The sequence below is a fragment of the Leiobunum rupestre genome, chromosome 1, assembly GCF_980474605.1.
Source record: "Leiobunum rupestre chromosome 1, qqLeiRupe1.1.hap1, whole genome shotgun sequence".
Taxonomy (NCBI): Eukaryota; Metazoa; Arthropoda; class Arachnida; order Opiliones; family Sclerosomatidae; genus Leiobunum; species Leiobunum rupestre.
This window is the reverse complement of record NC_143384.1, coordinates 35,801,850-35,822,601: the sequence shown is the minus strand read 5'-3', so window position 1 is coordinate 35,822,601 and position 20,752 is coordinate 35,801,850. Positions and strand designations below refer to the sequence as shown.

The 20,752-nt window shown below is 35.6% G+C and overlaps 1 protein-coding gene across 5 annotated transcripts in view; it reads left to right on the top strand.

Annotated features, from left to right (window-relative positions):
* Positions 1–20,752, top strand: part of LOC149962220 (multidrug resistance-associated protein 1-like) — a 244,146-nt gene that overhangs the window by 83,045 nt on the left and 140,349 nt on the right. For all 5 annotated transcript variants that reach the window (XM_090179141.1, XM_090179128.1, XM_090179132.1 and 2 more), the window contains 3 exons: positions 9,398–9,574; positions 10,769–10,936; positions 11,416–11,642. In XM_090179141.1, the coding sequence (XP_090035267.1) occupies positions 9,398–9,574; positions 10,769–10,936; positions 11,416–11,642 (572 nt within the window). The remainder of the gene's footprint in view (positions 1–9,397; positions 9,575–10,768; positions 10,937–11,415; positions 11,643–20,752) is intronic.

Here is a 20,752-nt window from a genome sequence, read left to right as displayed (position 1 = left end):
ACTTTTGAAATGTTGAGAAAAAATAAAAACCCACTAGATAGGCGATCGAAAACAACGGATTTTTGTCGCGGGTCGAGTAGGGCGGCTACCACGTAGTCGTCATTCACGATTTCTTCCAAAAATCGAGTCCGAAGCCTCAGAAGCAGTGCCTTTTGGAGCTTCTTAAACACTGGAACTTGGACTTCTAGGAGGATTTTATGAACCATCATCCATTTCCCTATTATTAGGTCTGTAGTGTTTTTGAAAGGATAGCAGTTCCTTGAAAAGGTGCAAATCATTTGCCTCTGGAATTTCCAATTCCAGCGCTTCCTTCTCCAAATTGGCTTTAGTGATTGTAGTCCCTAAAGCCACTAACATTCCGCCCTGTAAGAGATATTTCGTTTTATTAATAATATGGTTATTTCAAAAAGGGAGCCTAATTTCTATATTTACCATACAAATTCGCTCAAGGGCCATATAAACCGAATTCCAGCCAAAAACGTTCGATTAAAGAAACTTGTTCACTCTCTTCGTGTTTAAGTTTTATTAAAAAATAAATAACCGGTTAAACAGTAGTCGCCTCGACACTGTAAAACTTCTTAAAAATAATTCAACTGAGGTTTAGAAATCTTGAGAAAACTGTAAAACTCTTAAAGATAATTCAACTGAGGTTTAGAAATCTTGAGAACACTGTAAAACTCTTAAAGATATTTGAACTGAGATTTATAAATCTTGAGAACACTGTAAAACTTCATAAAATAATAATGTAAATGTATTATATTCAAATCTCCCGCCGTCATTTAGAGTGAAAAAAATGACCTTGAAGAATTTCACTCTTTCGCCGCCAGTACACTCGGCGAGTGGGAAATGGCAAAATCTCCACTCTTGGGAGTGGAGTGCGTTCGGTAAAAGTGAAATCGGGGAATCACAATTTTTTCCAACCTCATTCTCTAGTGACAGTGAAAATATTTAATTTTATTCACTCTCATTCTAGAGTGAGAGTTAATTGTTTTAATATTTTCCACTCTCATTCTAGAGTGAGAGTGAAGATATTTATTTTTTCACTCTCATTCTAGAGTGATAGTGGATAGTTGAAATTCACTCGCAATTTTGCCCAGGTCTGCCTACCTTTAGTGATTTCTTGCTTAAAGGATTTATCATAAAATACAACGATTTATACTTTTAAATAAGCTATTAATTAAACTAATACACCAACCGAATTTATCCTGTTCTATCGCTTAGCAGATAAAAATAAAATAGCTACGATGGCAGAGTTGCCAGCATTGAATTACGAATAATACTGCTAGAATTACAATTACGATTTCAGTTGCCATGGTTACGCGGGACCTGTTCTGATAAGACTGTACGAAATTCATCTGTATAATTAGGCGGTAGCGCCATCTATATTTTGTAAAGTTATATGCCTAAAAATAAATGATTATTGGCTAACTCACCGTAACTTGAGTTAAAAAGGATCGTGTTGACAGAATAAAATTATTTTTAAACAACTTCAAAGGTTTGTTTGTTACGAGTAATCATAAATTTCAATTTCGCATCAGATTCGCGAAAAAATTCAATTGCAATATAGTTTCCACCACTAGAGACAAATGCCGCCACGGTACTTGATAAAGTCTCCTTATTCCACGAAATTGGTCCCGCGCCAGCCAGATTTAGTTGTTGTGAACCTCTATTTATTCCCAACTCAATGGTTGCCAGAATAATATTTTAGATCTCGCACAAACCAACTTTAAAACCAGCCCAAATTACCGCAAAAGCCAAAATTGGATTAACCCCAAAAGAGCCCAAATTCCCGCCCAAGAAAAATACCGATTTCTGCTATAGAACGGGAATTGGCGCGCTATTTGAAAATAATTTTGGACGCGTTATTCAGTAAAGATACTAATTTATTGAAAACATCACACTTTGCAAAGCTGGTTCCAGCTTATATTTTCTAGGAACGTTGATTCCCGTTATAAAGGATGGGGTTGAAAGGGGGAAAACCGGTACCCCGTTACTTCGCCTCTAAAACCGCCTCCCGTCCAAAGCAGCCCAATTTCTGCGGAAAACCGCCCATCTGGCAACTCGACCGCCGCGCGGCGTCACTCTCGTCGACGGTGAAAAAGTCGTTAATTTTTAGAAGCAACATATGGTGTAATAGACTAGTTAAAGGCCCGTGAGCAGTGTAGGATCTTCACACCGCTTTTTTCCTTTCCCCTCTGAAACCCCTTCTTCGCCGGACCGCGATTAGACTCGCTTGTCAATCAAAACTCCTCCCCTCCGCGTTTAACATTCCCTCGCTGACTCGCTTTTTTACTGTTTAATACGTGAACAAGCCACCCGTTTCAGCTTATCTTTTCAGCGCTCTCTATGGCGTTCTCGGTACCGTCTCGAAACCTCCCAATTTCGGCCGGTGTCCCATTGTCGCCAGCGAAAGGGTTGGCCATTTGTGTTATTTAGAAGTTTCTTACCTCTTCGGAAATCGATGACAAGTCAAATCTGGCAAGCAACCCAGAAGATAATTTAATAACAAACATTTTTTGTATATTTTTATACAGCTATATATTATTTTTTTATGGTGATTAGATATGGTTGCGAGTGACTAGTATTGAAAGGCTTACTGCGGAAACAAAATTTATAAATTGTCTGGTCCCGAACATATTGCTCATAGATGTATTGTTTCTTCACGTCGGAGTTGTCTCTATTTGGGCCATTAAAATGTTTTGATTTTAATACATTATTCATAATTTAAAAGCAGATGTTATAATGACCAAGTGTATCTCGTGATATCTTGAAAAATGGTGTTAATAATAGGTTTTCTGTGTTTTGTTCGGAATATTATTGAATTTTTATTTGAATCGATCAATAAATGACTAATATTGTAATTAACCAAAAACATTAATTTAGTAGTGGCTTAAAGAAGATTTCGTGAAATACTCTTTACGCTGGTAAGAAGAAGAAGCCAATAAACCAGGGAATTTTACAACCACTCAAAATATATGATGAAGTTAAGCCGAGAATCTGTGGAAGGTGTCGTCACAACACCCAAATCTATAGTGAGATTTTGGTTGCGGAAAGGAGCGTAATTTCCTCAGTGTTTCAAAGAGCCCAAATTTTGGCCAAAATTAAAAAGTTGTCTGTTACAAATAATATAAAAATTTTTATAATAAAGAAAATGTTTTTAGCTGCGACCGCAAGCGGTGAAGTTACTTTTCCTGAAGGAGCACAAAGTTGTCGTTGGTGTCTTTTGATAGATCTTAGCGAATTTAGAACGTGGAAAAAATTAACAGTCATAAGATATTTCAAACAATAGTTACAATTAGTTTAAGGGTTAGAAAAAGCAACTTTGGATCATGTTAACGCGCGATTTATTCCGTAAGACGCGTGTGGATAACTATACTTTTTCCAACGATTATAAGTAAACGTAACAATTAGTCCATTTAATAATTTAATTAAGTTTCCCTTTGCAATCTTTGGAGAAAGTTGAGTGTTAAAATTTTTAGAATATTATCGAAAAGCTATATAGGCTAAAAACTCCATATTTGGCTATAAATTGTAAAAGCCGGCAATGAAAGGAATGTTTAATAAATTTGGTTTAACTAATTTACAGTTGGAAATTAAAAGTTAAAAAAGTTATTTGAAAGAAAACAGGTTTCAATAATTTTAAACATTTATTACCTTTTTCTTGTAACACTTTTCTTGTGAAAGAGAGCGGAAATGAATAATTTTATTTAATTTTATTATCTTAAATGTTATATTCATCTTTATCGATAAATATTGCTTTTTATTCGCAAGGTTTAAATAAAGCAAGTGTTTGATCGACGTTTAGTAACTCTTTTTTCAATGGATGTCACTAGCGTCGAAATCAAATAGCTGTAATTATTTGGTACCCCTCGCGTTCATTGGATCGTTTGTAAATTGGTCAGTTACCAAAATACATAAGTTTTTACACGGGATACGTAATTTAGGTTAAAGTCCTCTAAATAAAGAAAAAGTCTAACTATGATACTCTACAATGGCTCTCTGACGACGTTATCATTTCGCTATTTTGAATTTTACCTTGCTTTGCTGTTAATAAATGGCACCACGCTCTCAATTAAAACCCATTTTTTAAAACCAAATCGGATAGATTCATCGCCATCTCTAATAATCGTGCCCTTTTCATTATACAGGGGCCATGTTAGAGCCGTCAGTTGCTATTATACCTGGTTTTAAACTGGTATCAGTATGTATCAAGGGGCTAACCACTTACTAAAATTCTGTCTATTGGTTACCGGAATATGAAACTGAATACAGCCTTTGGTAATGCTAATTCTATAATCAGTTACGTAATAACTTTAGCACAGTCAACCCCTACAAATTTTTACACCTATTGCGGGGAGTTATAAGCCCCTCGGTATTTACCTGAGAATTAAATCTTTTTAATGTACAAAAGCTATTACTGGTACAAATTAGATTAAGTTAATATTGTTTCTAATATTTGCAAATTAGTTTTATCAAGTGGTAACACTAATTTGCGCAGATTTAGGACCATTCTGCTACAATTATTTATAGCCAAATATTTTCTAGGAATTAGGTTATTAATTTTCAATTTCAAAACCCGATTTTCTCCAAAGTTTGCAAAGGGAAACTTAATTAAATTATTAAATGGACTAATTGTAACGTTTACTAATGAACTTTGGAAAAATAATAGTTTTCTGCACGCGTCTCTCGGAATAAATCGCGTGTTCACATGCTCGCAAATGGCTTTTTCCAATCCTTAAACATGTTGTAACTATTGTTTGAAAAAACGAATGACTGTGAATGTTTTTCCTCGTTTTAAATTCACTAAGATCTAGCGAATGACACCAACGACAACTTTGTTCTCCTTCAGGGAAAGTAACTACACCGCAAGCGGTCGCAGCTAAAATCTTTTGGTGCTGCGTCACTCTCCATTATTTCCTTATTTTACAAATGTTTATATTATTTGTAAGAGATAATTTTTGAATTCACTGCCATTTGGAACGTTACATTACAAATGCCTTAAGCCATACCCGTTCTATGCTTAAACAACTTTTAATTATAATATTATTGAATATTTTTAATGTATGTACATGTATCAACCTCTAAGTTGAATTTTCAGCTCTACTTGTTTCTTTCGTAGGTTTACTTGAACTTGATTATCAGGTGGAAAATTAAGAATTGGGAGATTCTTATCCAAGTTATTTAAATTTCCTAATGTTTAAACATCTTTTGGAACATTTACGCAAAGGTCGATTCCTTCATAATTTTCAATTTCACCATCCAGATAATCCTTTTCAGTTACACTAAATTGAAGCATAGGCTTACAAGTAAATTATAAATACTAGATATCTAAACAAATCAGTAAAGCTTCATTACCATACCTGAAGTGTTTATGATCACAAAGAACCGGTTTTTTGTAGTTTTGTATATTTTTGATTCGAAGTGGTAAACACAGGAGACACGCTTTACAATTTTGACTAGCAGAGGTAAGCAGACGACGACAATCCACGTAACTCTTTAACATTTGTGTGCAAAGTTACGTGGTTTTGGCAATAAGGTAGTAACGGCCTTGACGAATTCTATCTAGAACCCACACAGCAAAAATTGGTCGGACCTACAGTTGGCGAAGAGTGCATCGCCGACTTTTCCTTTTTGCTATCCACTGGAGAGTCGCGAATGTCACAGTCCCCCGACTGCCCAAAAAGACGTCGGCCCGACGGCATTGAGTAAAGTTTGGGCCAACCTTCCAGAAATGAGTTGGCCTGACGTCTGTGTGTTGGTCGGTCCGGCAGTTTGGTGTTATTGTAAGGTATACCTAATCAATGGTTGGGGCGACTTTTTCCAAAAAAAAGTAGGCCCGACGATTTACCGTAATTAATGGGTTGAAATTTTTAACGCTGATTAATTTATTCAACTGCAAAAATTAATGTCTATAATTGCGCATGACATGGTGAAGATAATTTCACTTTACCATATCCTTTGCAATTAAATCATAATTTTATTTAAGAATAGCTGAGATAACCTGTATTTCCCAGAGAGATGCGGATTTTTGTATAACCAAGGAAAAAGGACCGGTGACGAAAGTAGAACGCTGCAATACATAGGCTTAAACTATTCGCTCGCTTTGGGACGAAAAGAGTACACATTTTACCCCAAAACTACCAATTTCTTCCATACAATAACAGCCAAACTGTATATTGAAGTTGGTTGCTATTTCAAAATATTTACTAAATAAATTAAGTTGTAGACCTTCATGCTAATATAGTATAAAAGAAAAGGAACACCGTCATTTTTTGCATGAATAAAAACACTTTTAATTACAATATAAAACTTATTTACATTTACTCCAAAACCAGCGAATAGTTTTTGACAACTGTCTCCACGCATGGCACCGTACCCAATACAACCAACTGGTTTATGACAATATTAACCAATTACACGTTGTTTACATAATAATTTGCCTTTTATTATACGGCCTAGTGTCTATAGAAGAAGATTCTTTAAAATAATTGTATTAGTATAGTTAAAATTGAATAAAAACAACGTATTTAAGTGCACTATAAAAACTTAAAGTTTTTATAGTGCACTTAAATACGTTGTTTTTATTTATTTTTAACTATACTAATGCACTAGTGAGTGGTATTTCTATAATTATAATTGCAATAATTTAAACTTTTTTCGTGTGTATGCCTAAAGCACTGAGAAATTCGGTCTTTTGGCTAAGATCAAAGTGTAGTATCTTGGTTTTCGATGGTTAAGGTCGGCAAAACAACTTAATTGAATTAATTTAATAATTAGGTATATCCGCTATATACAAGATACTACATTTTAATCTTAGACAAAAGACCGAATTTCTTAGTTCTTTAGGCACTACACTCAGAAAAAGCTTAAATTATTGCAATTTTTTAAAAGAAATTCTTCTATAGACACTAAGCCGTTAAATAAAAGGCAAATTCATATGTAATCAACGTATAATTAGTTAGTATTGTCATTAACCAGTTGGTTATATTGGGTACGGTGCCATGCGTGGAGACAGTTATTGCAGCGTTCTACTTTCGTCAGTAATGTGTCGGAATTTTGTTACCGGTGTTTATTCTTAAGACATACCAATATCCACATCTCTCTGAGAACTACTGGTTACCCCAGCTGATCTTAAATAAATTAAGATTGTTTTATTATCATATAGACCGAAATTTATAATTAGTGAGTTAATGCAAAGGATATGGAAAAATTAAATTATCTTTACCATGTCATACGCATCTAAGGTCATTAATATGTGCAGTTGAACACATTAATCAGCGTTAAAAAAGTCAACCCATGAACGTAAAATCGTCGGGTCGACTTTTTTTTAAATAAGCTACCCCAACATTTACAGTAAGCCGCCGGGCCAATCATTGATTAAGTATACCTTACAATTACACTAAACTGCCGGACCGTGCAATTTGTGGGTAGGCCCAACTGAAACACGCAGCCGTCAGCCGACTTATTTCTGGAAGGTTGGCCCAAACTTTACTCAATGCCGCCAGGCCGACGTCTTTTTGGGCAGTCGGGGGACTGTGACATTCGCGACTCTCCAGTGGATAGCAAAAAGGAAAAGTCGGCGATGCACTCTTTGCCAACTGCCGGTCCGACCAATTTTTAGTAACATAATATTAAAGGTTTTTACAATTGTCGGCCCAACGTGTAACGGTTTCCTGGTTAAGATAGCAGATTACCCATCCTGACCAGCGTAATCTATAACGCTACAAATAAATCTAATCAAAACTGTTTTATGATTAAGGGCGATTCAGAACGCAAAGGTTTAAAGATTAAAAACACGTTTAATATTAACATAAAATACTTACAAGACAATTAAAACACTACTAAAAACCTAAAAGCTAAATGGCCAAAGTCCCTACGCTGAACACTATCCTAAATTCTTATACTAAAATGTTATTAAAATATTACACTCATTACAAATTCTTTAGATTATACATTAAATGAAATGATTAAAACGGCACTGACATTAAGTGGAAGATAATAAACAGCAATCTTGGTTATTTTTCGGTTCGGTAGTGACGAGTATAGTTTTAGATTTCTAAATTAGGTTTTTGACGAACAAAAACGGGGTACCCCACTGACTACCTAATGCGCGACTAATTATCGAAAGTGGAGACGAACTCCTCAATACGGCGAACACGAAGTTCTTGATAATGCCAACGAATGGCCTACGCGTGCAATCTGGGTAACCCAGCGAGTCAAATGTTACTTATCTCTGCGTGGGCTCATTAGAGCGTCGGCTCCGGCGTCCTATGGCTGCTGGGGTCGATCCCGTCGACAGAGCGTAGTTGGTGGCTGGTCGAAGAGTCCCATCGGTGAACGAAAACTATATTTTCGGCAACTACTTGACGACTTCCCTAATTTAAACTGTTCACGACTGTGGAGCGTAGAGTTTCAGCTTCTGGTCGAAGTCGGATAGACGTGGTTAGTCGAACGTCCAAGTTCGTTCTGCCGTTTTGCGCTTCTCACTTATTTTTCTTTCCCGTCCAGTATTTCACCACACGACACACACTTTCTAAACTTTCCCATCTACGTCACTACCGTCCGGGTATTTTCACAAATCGCGATATTTTGAACCGTATGGAATCTTCCCGAAACATTTGGAAGTAACTATATACATACTTAAAAAACTATAACAAAAGGTGTAAACCCTTGCGTTCTATTGTTAAGAAAGAGGGGACGTTCTAGGGTAAAAACCAGCTGGCCAGGAGCGGAAATTGACCATCTTTCCCAACACTCCCTTTCCTAACGTTTTGGAAATTATGTTTTAGGCCTATATTATAATATTTAAATTATTATGGCGATGTTAATTATTTATTTTAATTAACCCAAAACTATCGTTACAAACGGTCGGTACTATAATGACTCTTATACGATTACGACCACTTTCCGACCACTTTTAGACTGGCTTGTGCTGTGTGGGAAAGCATCTAATGCCTATGCGCAGACTCTGTCTCTCTAGCGATTTTTTAATTCCTCTTCTTATCCTGTCTAACATATAGGATCCATCGACATATTAGTAACTGGTTATATAAGGACAAATTAAGAGACCTCTTTTTGTGACGTTTTAAATAATATGTAAGTCTTATGTAGTATCGTGAATTTCTCAGGAAATAATTTATATAGGGTATAAAAGTCCAAGACTTTTTCATGTATTTTCACAAATCGTTATTCTATTTTAATGGAGGTTTTTAAAGGTTTTTGCGATCCGAATTCCAAAATTTTAAAATTTAGGGACCAATAATAAATTGCGGGTTATATATATTTATAATATAATTATATATATTTCACAGTTTGACTCTCGTACATGGTTTAATAATAAGCCGACAATTACCAGTTTTCACATTGTATATTTACTGGTTGAATTGAATCACCAAAGGGAACTGTGGCTTATTGCCCTCAACAAGCTTGGATTCAGAATGCATCTTTGAAGAACAACATCTTGTTTCACCGCGAAATGGACCGAGAAAAGTACGAGAGGATTCTGGAGGCGTGCGCTTTAGAAGAAGACATTGACATTCTTCCAGCTTACGACGAAACGGAAATTGGCGAAAAAGTAATCTCATTCCATTTGGGTTCATTTACAATTATTTTGAGCATTGCATTGATCAATTTAATTTAACCATAGTAATAAAAAAATAATAAAGTTAACAACAAATAAAACAATTTTATAGCGTACATAGAATTGTGGATAAAAATTGAACTCCATTAATTATGCATTAGGATTTGGAAAATAGTGAAAAAATTGTTAGAATTCTTATCATTGAGAATAAGAAAGCAGAGATTATTCAAATTATTCTATAATTGGAATGGTTTTTGTTATGTTATATTTAAGCAAATTTTATTCATTAATATATAATATTTCGAAAAAACAAAAAGCTCTATGTAAGTTTTTGAGATTACAGAATTATTTAAAGTGAACGAAATAAATTATCGAAACCAAAAGTTGGAGAAAGTTAATTAATTTTCAATAATATCTGACAGTTTCCGTGGTAAACAATATTGAACACGGCCTCGGAATAGAACCGTATAACATAAATAATTTGTTTATTATGTGTGCTCCATTCTATTTCACGGCGTTAACTCGACAGTTGGCGGTTATTCAAATAAATAATAGATAAAATGTATCTGTCAAATTACCAGACATATTTGTACATATATAACAACGTTACGCAGGCCTACAAATTTTCAAATTTAATGTTATAATTTCCTTATAGATATTGTGTCCAACAATATAACGTTTAAGGAGCCAGCCAATTATTTGCATACATAAAGTTCATTTTGTTATATCAGAGCGTAATTAAACTTTGAATATACGCCACTGATATCAATCAATTATTCGCTAATATTTTAGATGAAATGTGCGAATTTGAATCATTATATAGAGTGTGAATTTAAAGTTGTTAGGTTCAAAATGGTCTCGTTATTATGTAGAAATATATATCTTTGAAACAAAAAATAATATATTAAGTTGAACATTAAAAGGAACAATCTATAACCATTTAATGCACTGCAACCACCAAATCATTTAAAATTTAGTGCAGGAAAAATTAAGTGTACATTTTGTATTGACTTTTGAAATATTCTGTCAATTTACATGCAAAATTTAAATTTAATTATCTGTAATAAGAATATTTGCGGAATATCTTTAATTTAAAGTATTTGCATTTTAAAAAAATCTGTATAATAACATTGTTTAACTCTACAGGGATCGCTTGAAATGATTGTTAATCTTTAAATATTTCTGCAGGGAATTAACCTTAGTGGGGGGCAAAAGCAACGAGTGAGCTTAGCCAGAGCCGTTTACTTGGATCGAGACATCTACTTGTTGGACGATCCTTTGGGTGCGGTAGACACTCACACCGCGAACCATTTATTCGAGAGGGTGATTGGACCTAATGGACTTCTTCAAAATAAAGTAGGTTACACATTTTTCAGTTTTTATGTTACGCTTAGGCTTAGTATGTAGACACCGCTCACGCATTGAATTACCTTTGATCCCGGATTCCCGTGAAGGATAAACATGTAATACAATATCCGAATTTCCACAATGTTTAAATTTTGTAAGCTCTAAAAAAATATTTTTCATAGCGTTGTCGAAGCTCACTGTTTTTTGGCAAGTGAAAATTAAGTCTCTTTTACAGTTGATATTTTCGTTAAATTAGCCCAGGCACCAGGAAATTATTTATAGCTTAGAATAATGCCCGTTGGCGAAGACCTCATACGAGAGGGGTATTTCCACTTCCGAAACTCTGCATTATTTTGTTTTAAGCTTAAGATAATCAGCTCCTAAGTAAAATGTAAATTTCTTGTGTAAAATCTCCCTGATAAATTTATCAATGATAAGAAGAGTGTTTAAACTTCCATGAAATAACCTAATTTTTAAACTTTTTTCAGACGAGACTAGTGGTAACCCACAATTTGTCCCTTCTTCCGCATTTCGATGTTGTTTACGTCATGGATAATGGTAAAATTGAAGGCAAAGGGACATACGAAGAATTGCTCGAGAAAGAGGGTCCGTTCAAAGATCTCTTAAATGAACTAAACGAAGTAGGAATGAAAAACAAAGGGATAGTTCAGAAAGAAAAATCGAAAGCAGACATAACGAAATATACTTCAAAAAGGTAATTCCAATGTTCTGTTCTGTAGTTATAAGACTTCGGCAGGCGCGGATCTAGGATCTGATAAAGAGGGGGGCCCATTAGACCGATGATGAAAGTTGGGGGGCCGAAAATTAACATTTTTACCTGGCAACTCAGCACTTGGACGGAACATCCGTTTCCTTACTTCCGCCTGTATATTTCAATAGCGGTCACGTGGTTCAAAACGTCACAAACAGGATGTTCCGTCCAGAGGTCTCACTTAAGCCTCGTCTGCGGCCCCTCTTTTGTTACGGGTCTATTAAGTTTTTCATTTTATCGCCATCTAAGGTTAGAGCTCACTTGTGTCGCCATCTACAGTTAGAGCTAACATGTATCGCCATCTACAGTTAGAGCTAACATGTATCGCCGTCTACAATTTGAGCTAACATGTATCGTCATCTACGGTTAGTTAACACGTACCTCCATCCTATTTAAATAGACGCTTAAAATGACTTTATACGAGGCATGCAATGTCAGTGCTGGGAGGCGACATGTTAAATCGCCTCGCCAAACCTAAGTCAAAGAATTCAGCTAAATGACCCCAATCATCGTCTGGAGCATTGAATTGGGAAAAATACTGCTAGAATTACAATTACGATTTCGGTTGCCATGGTTACGCGGGACCTGTTCTGATAAGACTGTACGAAATTCATCTTTATAATTAGGCGATAGCGCCATCTATATTTTGTAAAATTATGGCTAAAAATAAATAATTTTAATATTAGCTAACTCACCGTAACTTGAGTTAAAAAGGATCGTGTTGACAAAATAAAATTATTTTTAAACAACTTCAAAGGTTTGTTTGTTACGATAAATCATACATTTCAATTTCGCATCAGATTCGAGAAAAAATTCAATTGCAATATAGTTGCCACCACTAGAGACAGATGCCGCGACGGTAGAACGATAAAGTTGATTTAGTTTCCTTATGGAACGAAATTGTTCCCGGGCGAGCCAGATTTAGTTTAGTACCTCTATTTATTCCCAACTCAATGGTATGGAGCATTTAAAACCAAGAGTCTGGAGTTCAGACTCCCAAGTTCGACCAGAATCACGATATCGATGACTCATTGTAAATTTAAAAATTATTGCTACTATTCTCTCGTAACGAACCGTTTAAAGATGAGGGGTTGAAAGTGATGAACTTTCAAGTTTTAGAAAGACATTGCCTTCCCTTCCGGTCCTCATTTCTTTGAAAAATATACCAGCGATATTTCTATGACTCCAGCAGAATTAAAGGTTTAGTTTAGTCTATCGTTTTAAATCCATTTTCTCTGTTTCAAATTGCATTCTATTATTCCGTTCAATAATAATGTAATTGAAAGATAAAATTTAAATTTTAGGTTTTATAAACCAAAACTACCCAGGCCAGAAACAAAATTATGCAAAAGAATTAACCTTACCTTACAAACTTGAAATTTAAAACTACTAACATCAAAGACAACATTAGTTTTTACCGCGTGAATCGAATAACGAGCTGCTATAAAACACATGTCTCGATACTTTTCAAAAGCGAGTAAAGTAGGATTCCCTACTCTATGTTACTTTCACCATGCACGTTGTTTGGATATTTATGCGATGGTTTCACGGTTATTGTTGCTATATTTATTAAATTTTGGGCTGGCCGTCTGTACTATCGGCTAAGAAAACTTAAAGGAATATTTGAAGCAAGCAAATAATTAACTTGAGCTAACATAAGAAAACACTAGTTGAGCCTTCGCGCGGTTGCACTGCACTACTGATATAACCTAAAAATAAATATTTTAACTACTCTTTATATAGTACGTCTATGGTCAAAGGGGGGGGGGGCCTCTGCCCCCCCCCCCCTTGGATCCGCGCCTGGACTTCGGTGAAACTTAACGTTTTCCAGCAACTCAATTAAAAGTAGGCGTTCTGCTACATTTGTTAAGGAGATGTCTGCTTCTTTGCTGTTAGAAAAACAGAACAAAGATAAGATGAACAATAATCGCACAGACCTGATATCAATAGTAGTACAGTTTGATTTTCTATAGTCATTGAAACCAAATAAAAAATTTGAGATTTTAAGTATTTGCATAAACTTTCTATAGACCTTTAATACAATTTATTATTTACGGAATTATTATGACGGAAGCACTTCTATTTCTGGGAAAAATGTTTTCTATATAAATTCTATAGAACTGTAATTCTCTAGATAAGTGACGAAATTTTCTTCAGAAACCATTAGAAGATCGTTTCGATCTTATATGATACAAATAACCTTAAACATTCTAAAGGCCTCTATCACACCATTTAATCACGTGTCGCGATTAATAATTGTTGTGACGAAATATGAAGTCCACTCATATCGATTTAGGACTAGACCAACTTGTTTCTTTTGGGGTTGAACTCGATACCAGCCTGGTGGGACCCATTGGGCTATCATCTATAATGAGTATGAAATATTACGCTATAGCAAAGAAAAACTCTAGTACAGTGTTAAACCTCGTTTATGTGATTTAATGCTTGTGAGTAAGAAATTTTTTAATTCTTACAAGTTATAAGATAACTAGACAAAGCAAATAAAATTATGGTGCACTATCTTTGTTCCATCACCGGGTGGTGAACGAGTAGCCAGTCCCAGACAGCGCAAGGGATGGTCACCACCTGGTAGTGAACCACCAAGGCTTCACAACTGGATGGTGCTAGGTGGTGAACACTCAAAGCTAGTATTAATGGATGACGGTTGACCCTTTACTCACCGGCAGAATAATCTAGTTTGACAGTCCCCGTTTTTCGTTGGGTGGGGAGCTAGCTAAGCTAGACCCTCACTGGTGTTGAACGTGTTAAGTTAGTGGTGAAAAGATACAGACTGTTCTCCGCTAAAGGAAAGGCTTATAAAACACAGCAGCCTTTCACTGTATTAATGATCGAATTAAGAAATAAACTTTATTTTCATATGCAAATTAGACTAAATTTTGAGCCACTGATTTCCTCGGTATTATTAAAGTGGTGAATGGGGCGGTCAAGGTTACAGCGGTGGTGCAAAAACGCTGCACTTACCTACTTGGAACGATAAATGCTGTGGTGACGTAAAATACAAAGGCACGATAACTTAGTATATTGAGTTCACCGCCTACAATGGATAACCATTCGAATTATAAGAAGTTTCAAGTCAATAAGAATAACCCTACAAGAAGAACCCTGGGGACAATGTATTTATCTTACTTTTTAATTACGGGTATAAGAAATCGATAGTCGTTGATTTTGAATTCTTTGACGGGCGGACCAAAGATGAGAGACCAGAGAAAATAGTCAAGGAAGTGGCAGCCTGTTCAGCCGAGGTTTCACCCCGGGTCGCGGCCTGGGTTTTAACCCCAACGTACTCCCGAGTCGATCTTTCCTCCCGCACTTAACTATGAATTTACGTCATACAACAAGCTGAAAGCATGCGTGGAAATGGCTTCCCAAGAGTTTATTGTGAATAAGATAAGAAACGTGTATTATTTTAGTGTCCATGGCCGACACGACAAGTTTGCTCTCAAAACAACAAAAAACACTACGAAGTTATAGACTCAGGGCACGTTCTAGAGACATTTTCAAAAGTCTCGTAAGTTAAAAATTAACGAGAATAAATCTACGAAACCGTATTTTAAACGCGTTCTAGAGACAACTCTTCAAGAATTCGGAATTTCTCTGTCTCGTATTTTTGACATTTTAAAAAAAAACTCTGCCCCCGTCGGAGAAAATAGAAACGACGGAAAATATCGTTGGAAAGCGGTTCACTTCAATCGTTCATTTAAGCCTTAGGTTTGTCTGATATTTATTTCTTCGGAACAGGCGCAATTTTCTATTTTCGGCTTCGTAATCTCGGCTATAGTTATCAGTTATTTCATTATATATATTAAATTTTAGTTATATATTTACATTTTTTTATTCTTTACATGTATTATTAATAAACGCGAAATTATTTTAATAATGGGGAAAGCAAAGAAAGAGAGCAAAAGGCAAAAAAGTTTAACCAAGGGGGAATGAAAGGGAAAAGGAAGCAATAGTTGCTGAGCTTGAAGCTAAAATTGATTTGGTCAACAGAGTTATGAGTGAAAGCCCACAGAAGTAACGAACACGTAGAAATAGCGTCGAAAGAGATTGTAAACCAAGTGTCAGCTGTTAGTATGGGGACAAAAAGAACTGAACTACTAATTACAACACAGTGGCCTGACTAAAAAGCAAAGAAAAAGGCCCAACATATCATAAGGATCTAGAGACGAGTCGGGCCCACTTTTTTTCCGGCCCGACCCGACCCGACCCGAAAAACGTAAAAATAAATTTTGCCCGATCCGACCCGACCCGACCCGACCCGAAATAATTAAAATAAAATTTTGCCCGACCCGACCCGACCCGACCCGACCCGACCCGACCCGACCCGAAATTTTTAAAATTAAATTTTGCCCGACCCGACCCGATAAATTAAAAAATCGATTTTGCCCGGCCCGGAAACCCGACAAGACCCGAAATTTTTAAAATTTAATTTTGCCCGATCCGACCCGTCCCGAAATGATTAAAATAAAATTTTGCAGGACCCGACCCGACCCGAACCGAAATTTTTAAAATTAAATTTTGCCCGACCCGACCCGACCCGATAAATTAAAAAATCAATTTTGCCTGGCCCGGCCCGGAAACCCGATAAGACCCGAAAACTAGATAATTCCTGAAAACCCAACCCGATATGACCCGAAGTACCGGCGCAACCCATCCCATAGCATGAAGCTTTTTTTTATTTTATTATATAGTGTAGATGTAGATATGCAATACAAAATATAACAAGAGGCATTTATTTATTTAAACAATTTTTGTGAAGAACAGTTAGTTGCGACAGATAACCTTTTAAATTTGTTCTTCGAGGACCAAGAGTCAGTCCCGTGCTGGAAAATACACGTTCGTCACTCGTTTGTGACGCGGGAATACCTAGAATAATTTTAGCTATATTTTTTCAAAGTACGCCGAGACACGCGACTTGCAAATTCGCAATTTAACGCCGTGAAATCGAAAGTAAAACCAAAACTAAACGTAAGAGAAATTTAGGCGAATCGGACGACATGAGACGACCTTGAAATGATAGTCCATAGACGCTAGTCGGCGAAGTCGCGCTGCTCGCAGAATTCTATCTCTCTCCCATCCCCTCTCTCTTCCTCTATCTCTCTTCGTACAACACCCGAAGGGCCGAACATTTCACACGCCCTACGCAGTACCCAGTCGCGGGTAAGGGTCCATTTAATTTTAAAATAAAAAAACCCGGCCCGACCCGGACCCGATTGAAAATTAGCCCGACCCGGCCCGACCCGGCCCGACCCGGCCCGACCCGAAATTTTCAAAAATTAAATTTGCCCGACCCGACCCGACCCTTAAAAATTAAAATTTATTTCTGCCCGACTTAATCGGGGGCCCGACTCGTCTCTATAAGGATCCACCACCAGCCAGAACCTGTGATGTTTTTATTACTACCTCAAGTGCGGGGTGTTTTCACATTACGCATATGACTACTCCACCTAGTGTGGGTGGTAGTGCTCCCTTTAATTTCGCTGCAAATAAATAAGGGTGCAGTTGAGATGTATATCTGTTTTTTTTTTGCTATTTTATAACGATGAGTTAAATGAGCACCAGAGAGCTTCAAAGTGTGGCAACAAGCACAAAACCAAGCAGCATGGAAATGCGATTTCAGGGGTGCTATGAATTTGCGAATGCGTGGGAATTGAGATAAATAACAAAAAACCAATGAGTAAATAAGAAATGTGCAATGAGTTTAAATAAACACAAAACAACAGAGTAGGAAAATGTGTATTTTGTACAAGTTACAATAAATGTCCGCTTCCATTTTGAACTACTCCCGGTGCGTTCCGAATCTGTTCAGTAGCGGCTTCGATCCTTGCTCAAAATCAATGTCAGAATCTACTGGCGTGGCGGATACCAGATCTTTATCCACCCCCACAAGTAAAAGTTCAGCCGAAGGCCATAAAACAAGATATTCTTTCCCTGTCGATATGCGTGGAAATCGCTGGTTCACTTCTTCCCGGACCACCAAGGCATAGTGAGCAGGAGCCCCTTCATAATGCAACCACATTCATCGCTAGTGGCACGTCATCCAGAAAATAAGCCCAGACATCTTCCAGGAAAACCAGGTACGACGCCCCAGTGAGTCGTTGCGGCAAAATGTAAGGCCAACCAAGACGTCTCCAACTATTCCAGGCCACATATTAACTGAGAATCACTCCTAAAAACCACGTGTAAACGTGGAATGCAAGCGCCCACTCGTGCTGGTTGTGGATGTTGAATGGGCCATCTCTTCCGAAAGTAGCTTCGTCAGTGAAAAGGATGCTTTTAGGAAACAATACATCTTGTTCTGAACTCTCCAAGAACCACCGTGCAAAGACAACTCGCAATGGCCAATCCCCCGGATGTAAGGCTTGTACTCTCTATCTGTGAAAAGGGTTCTGAAGATTATCGTGCGTGACCCGCTTAACCGATGAATGACTGGCTCCTATTTCATGTCCTACAGCACGTGTGCTTGTGGACGGGTTGTCGTTGAAAGCCTTAAGCAACTCTTCTTTGAACTGAACCAGGCACGCGGAAGTTCAAGTAATACATTAAGTTATGTACCTAGAACATGCCTTTCTCACGTAATCGACGATGGAAATAGATAGTGATCTTATCCTTACATGTAAAATCCAAGATGGCGGCAAGATGACCGCCAAAATGACCTCGAATAAATTTCAATAACCCCACCCACACAGCCTTGGGAAAGGTCGAAAAACGTTCTTTAGTTTTAATCCCTAATTTGACCTTGAAGATGACTTTTGACCTCGATGGTTGACACCCGACCACAACCCATAAGCCTCGGTCTATCAGCCAAACAAGTTTCGACACGATTGGGCGAGATCGGACCGAAATATCAACGCTAATGTCTGAACCCACGAAGATAAAAAGTGCGACCCAAAGTAAATAAGCTGTTATTTACTCTTGGTTGCACTTTTTTTCATTTTGTCGCATTTTAATAGTAAATAGATTTCAAACCTTTATTCTTAAGCAATGCTTAACTTTTTAGTAAAAGTAAAAATACAATTAGTTATTATATTGTTTAACAATCATTATATTCTATACAAATAATAAATTGTTTTTAAAAAAATAATAAACAATACAAGATATATTATACATGAAATGAAACTAAATATAATATAAACGAACAATTTAACTTAACTAATAATAAAGAATTAACAAAGAGGATAACGAGGCTGAAAATATAAAAAATACAATATTAAAAATATTATAAGGATATAATTAAAAATAATTATATACATCAATCCGTAGAAGATAGTTTTCTGCTTAACTGCAAAACGATGTATCGGATTTAAAATTTGGGCTAGAATTTATAAATATTAATTAATCTGTTTAAATGAATATAATGTAAAATATTTACCACAACAATTCTCTGATTTTCTCTTGCTGTTACATATTTGCGCGGACAAAAACACTATTTTTGCTTTTAATCGCCTGTAAAGAATACATTTCAAGCATATCTGAATTGATTCAAACGGAAAGAACTTTGTTTTGGACAGAGCCAACATGTTAAATTTGGTCTAGTAGGTGAAGTTGGCACTGAAATTTTCTTAAATTGTTTTTTGTTCCCATCATGAAATTTGGTTCGCATTACGGAAAATCCTCATATATTTGTTGCATATATGTAGAATCTCGTAGCTAAACCAGCCACATAACATCGATTTACTATGAAACAATAGGCCATCGTACACAATTCCTGGATGATCACATTCAAAAGTTTTAGCATGCACACAAAAACAACAAATTTTCTGTGTTTGTTCAATTCTTGTAGAAAGGGTGCAATAAATAATGAGGGGTCTAGTATTACCTAGACGTATGTCTAAAGAAGAGGAATTTAAACACAATTGAACCATATGGTTCGATTAAAATTTTAGATTCGAGAAAGATGTTATATAGACAATTCTCTTCTTATCTTGTACAATTATTTGGTTTTTTAAAAAGATTAAAATTAAATCACCAGTGAGCATGATTTTAGATTTCTCCTGGTAAAAAACTTTACATTGAGAATTTACAGCCTAAGCTCCAAACTTTTGACCTAGTTTTTTTAAATTAACAATATTCCATACAGGGATAATTATTAATTCTGTAATACAATTAAGATTAAGCGATTATCCCTATCGTTCATAAACAAGTATTGAAATTTAATTAATAAAAGGTGTAAATATAATCTGTTTGATCACGAACAGATGAAACAATTTTTAGATCATATAGATCAATAGTTAGTAAAAATAACTATAATAAGAATAGAATGATAAAGCTAGCTAGAAAGATAAAGCGAATATATTATTTTAAAAAATTGATGAAGAAGAAATGAAAAAATAATAATAAAGCAATCGAAAATTTTTTAGAATTCTGGGAAATCTGAACAAATAGTAATAATAATAATAATAATAATAATAATAATAATAATAATAATAATAAAAAGGGAAAATCTCTGCATCAAACAAGGATGTATGATAAAAATCAATTTTACATTAAAAAAGAGCATAGAGAAGAAATGGTAAAATTTCGAATTTACTAAGCCAAAGAGATCAGTTCGTCAATCTAAAACCATTTAAAAGTAGTAAATTAAATTAACAAAGCTAGTTAAAAAATAAATTTAGACTATGAACCATTTAAAAGCCCCTCAAGACTATGGATTAAATTAATAAAGCTAGTTTTATATAAAGCATACTTAAAACTCATTTGGAATTTTCAGAACGAAAATCCCTTAAATAAAAAATATGAAACATTTAAAATTATAAACTATATGCAAATAAAAAACACGAACAAAGTTTTAAATAATAAAATGTTCACAAACACTAATTCACAAAAACTAAAATTAAAACGTATAAAATTTGTATCCTATTTAAAAATAAATCGTTTAGTTATTTTTTAAATAAATTAAATATTGTAAATTCCTTGATACGTATTTTGAAGACTTTTCTATGTACACACAGTTAAGAATCTGGTGTTAATTTGTGACTAAATAACAAGTTGGCAAGCCAAAATATACCTCTCCTCGGAAGCCTTGTCCCTAA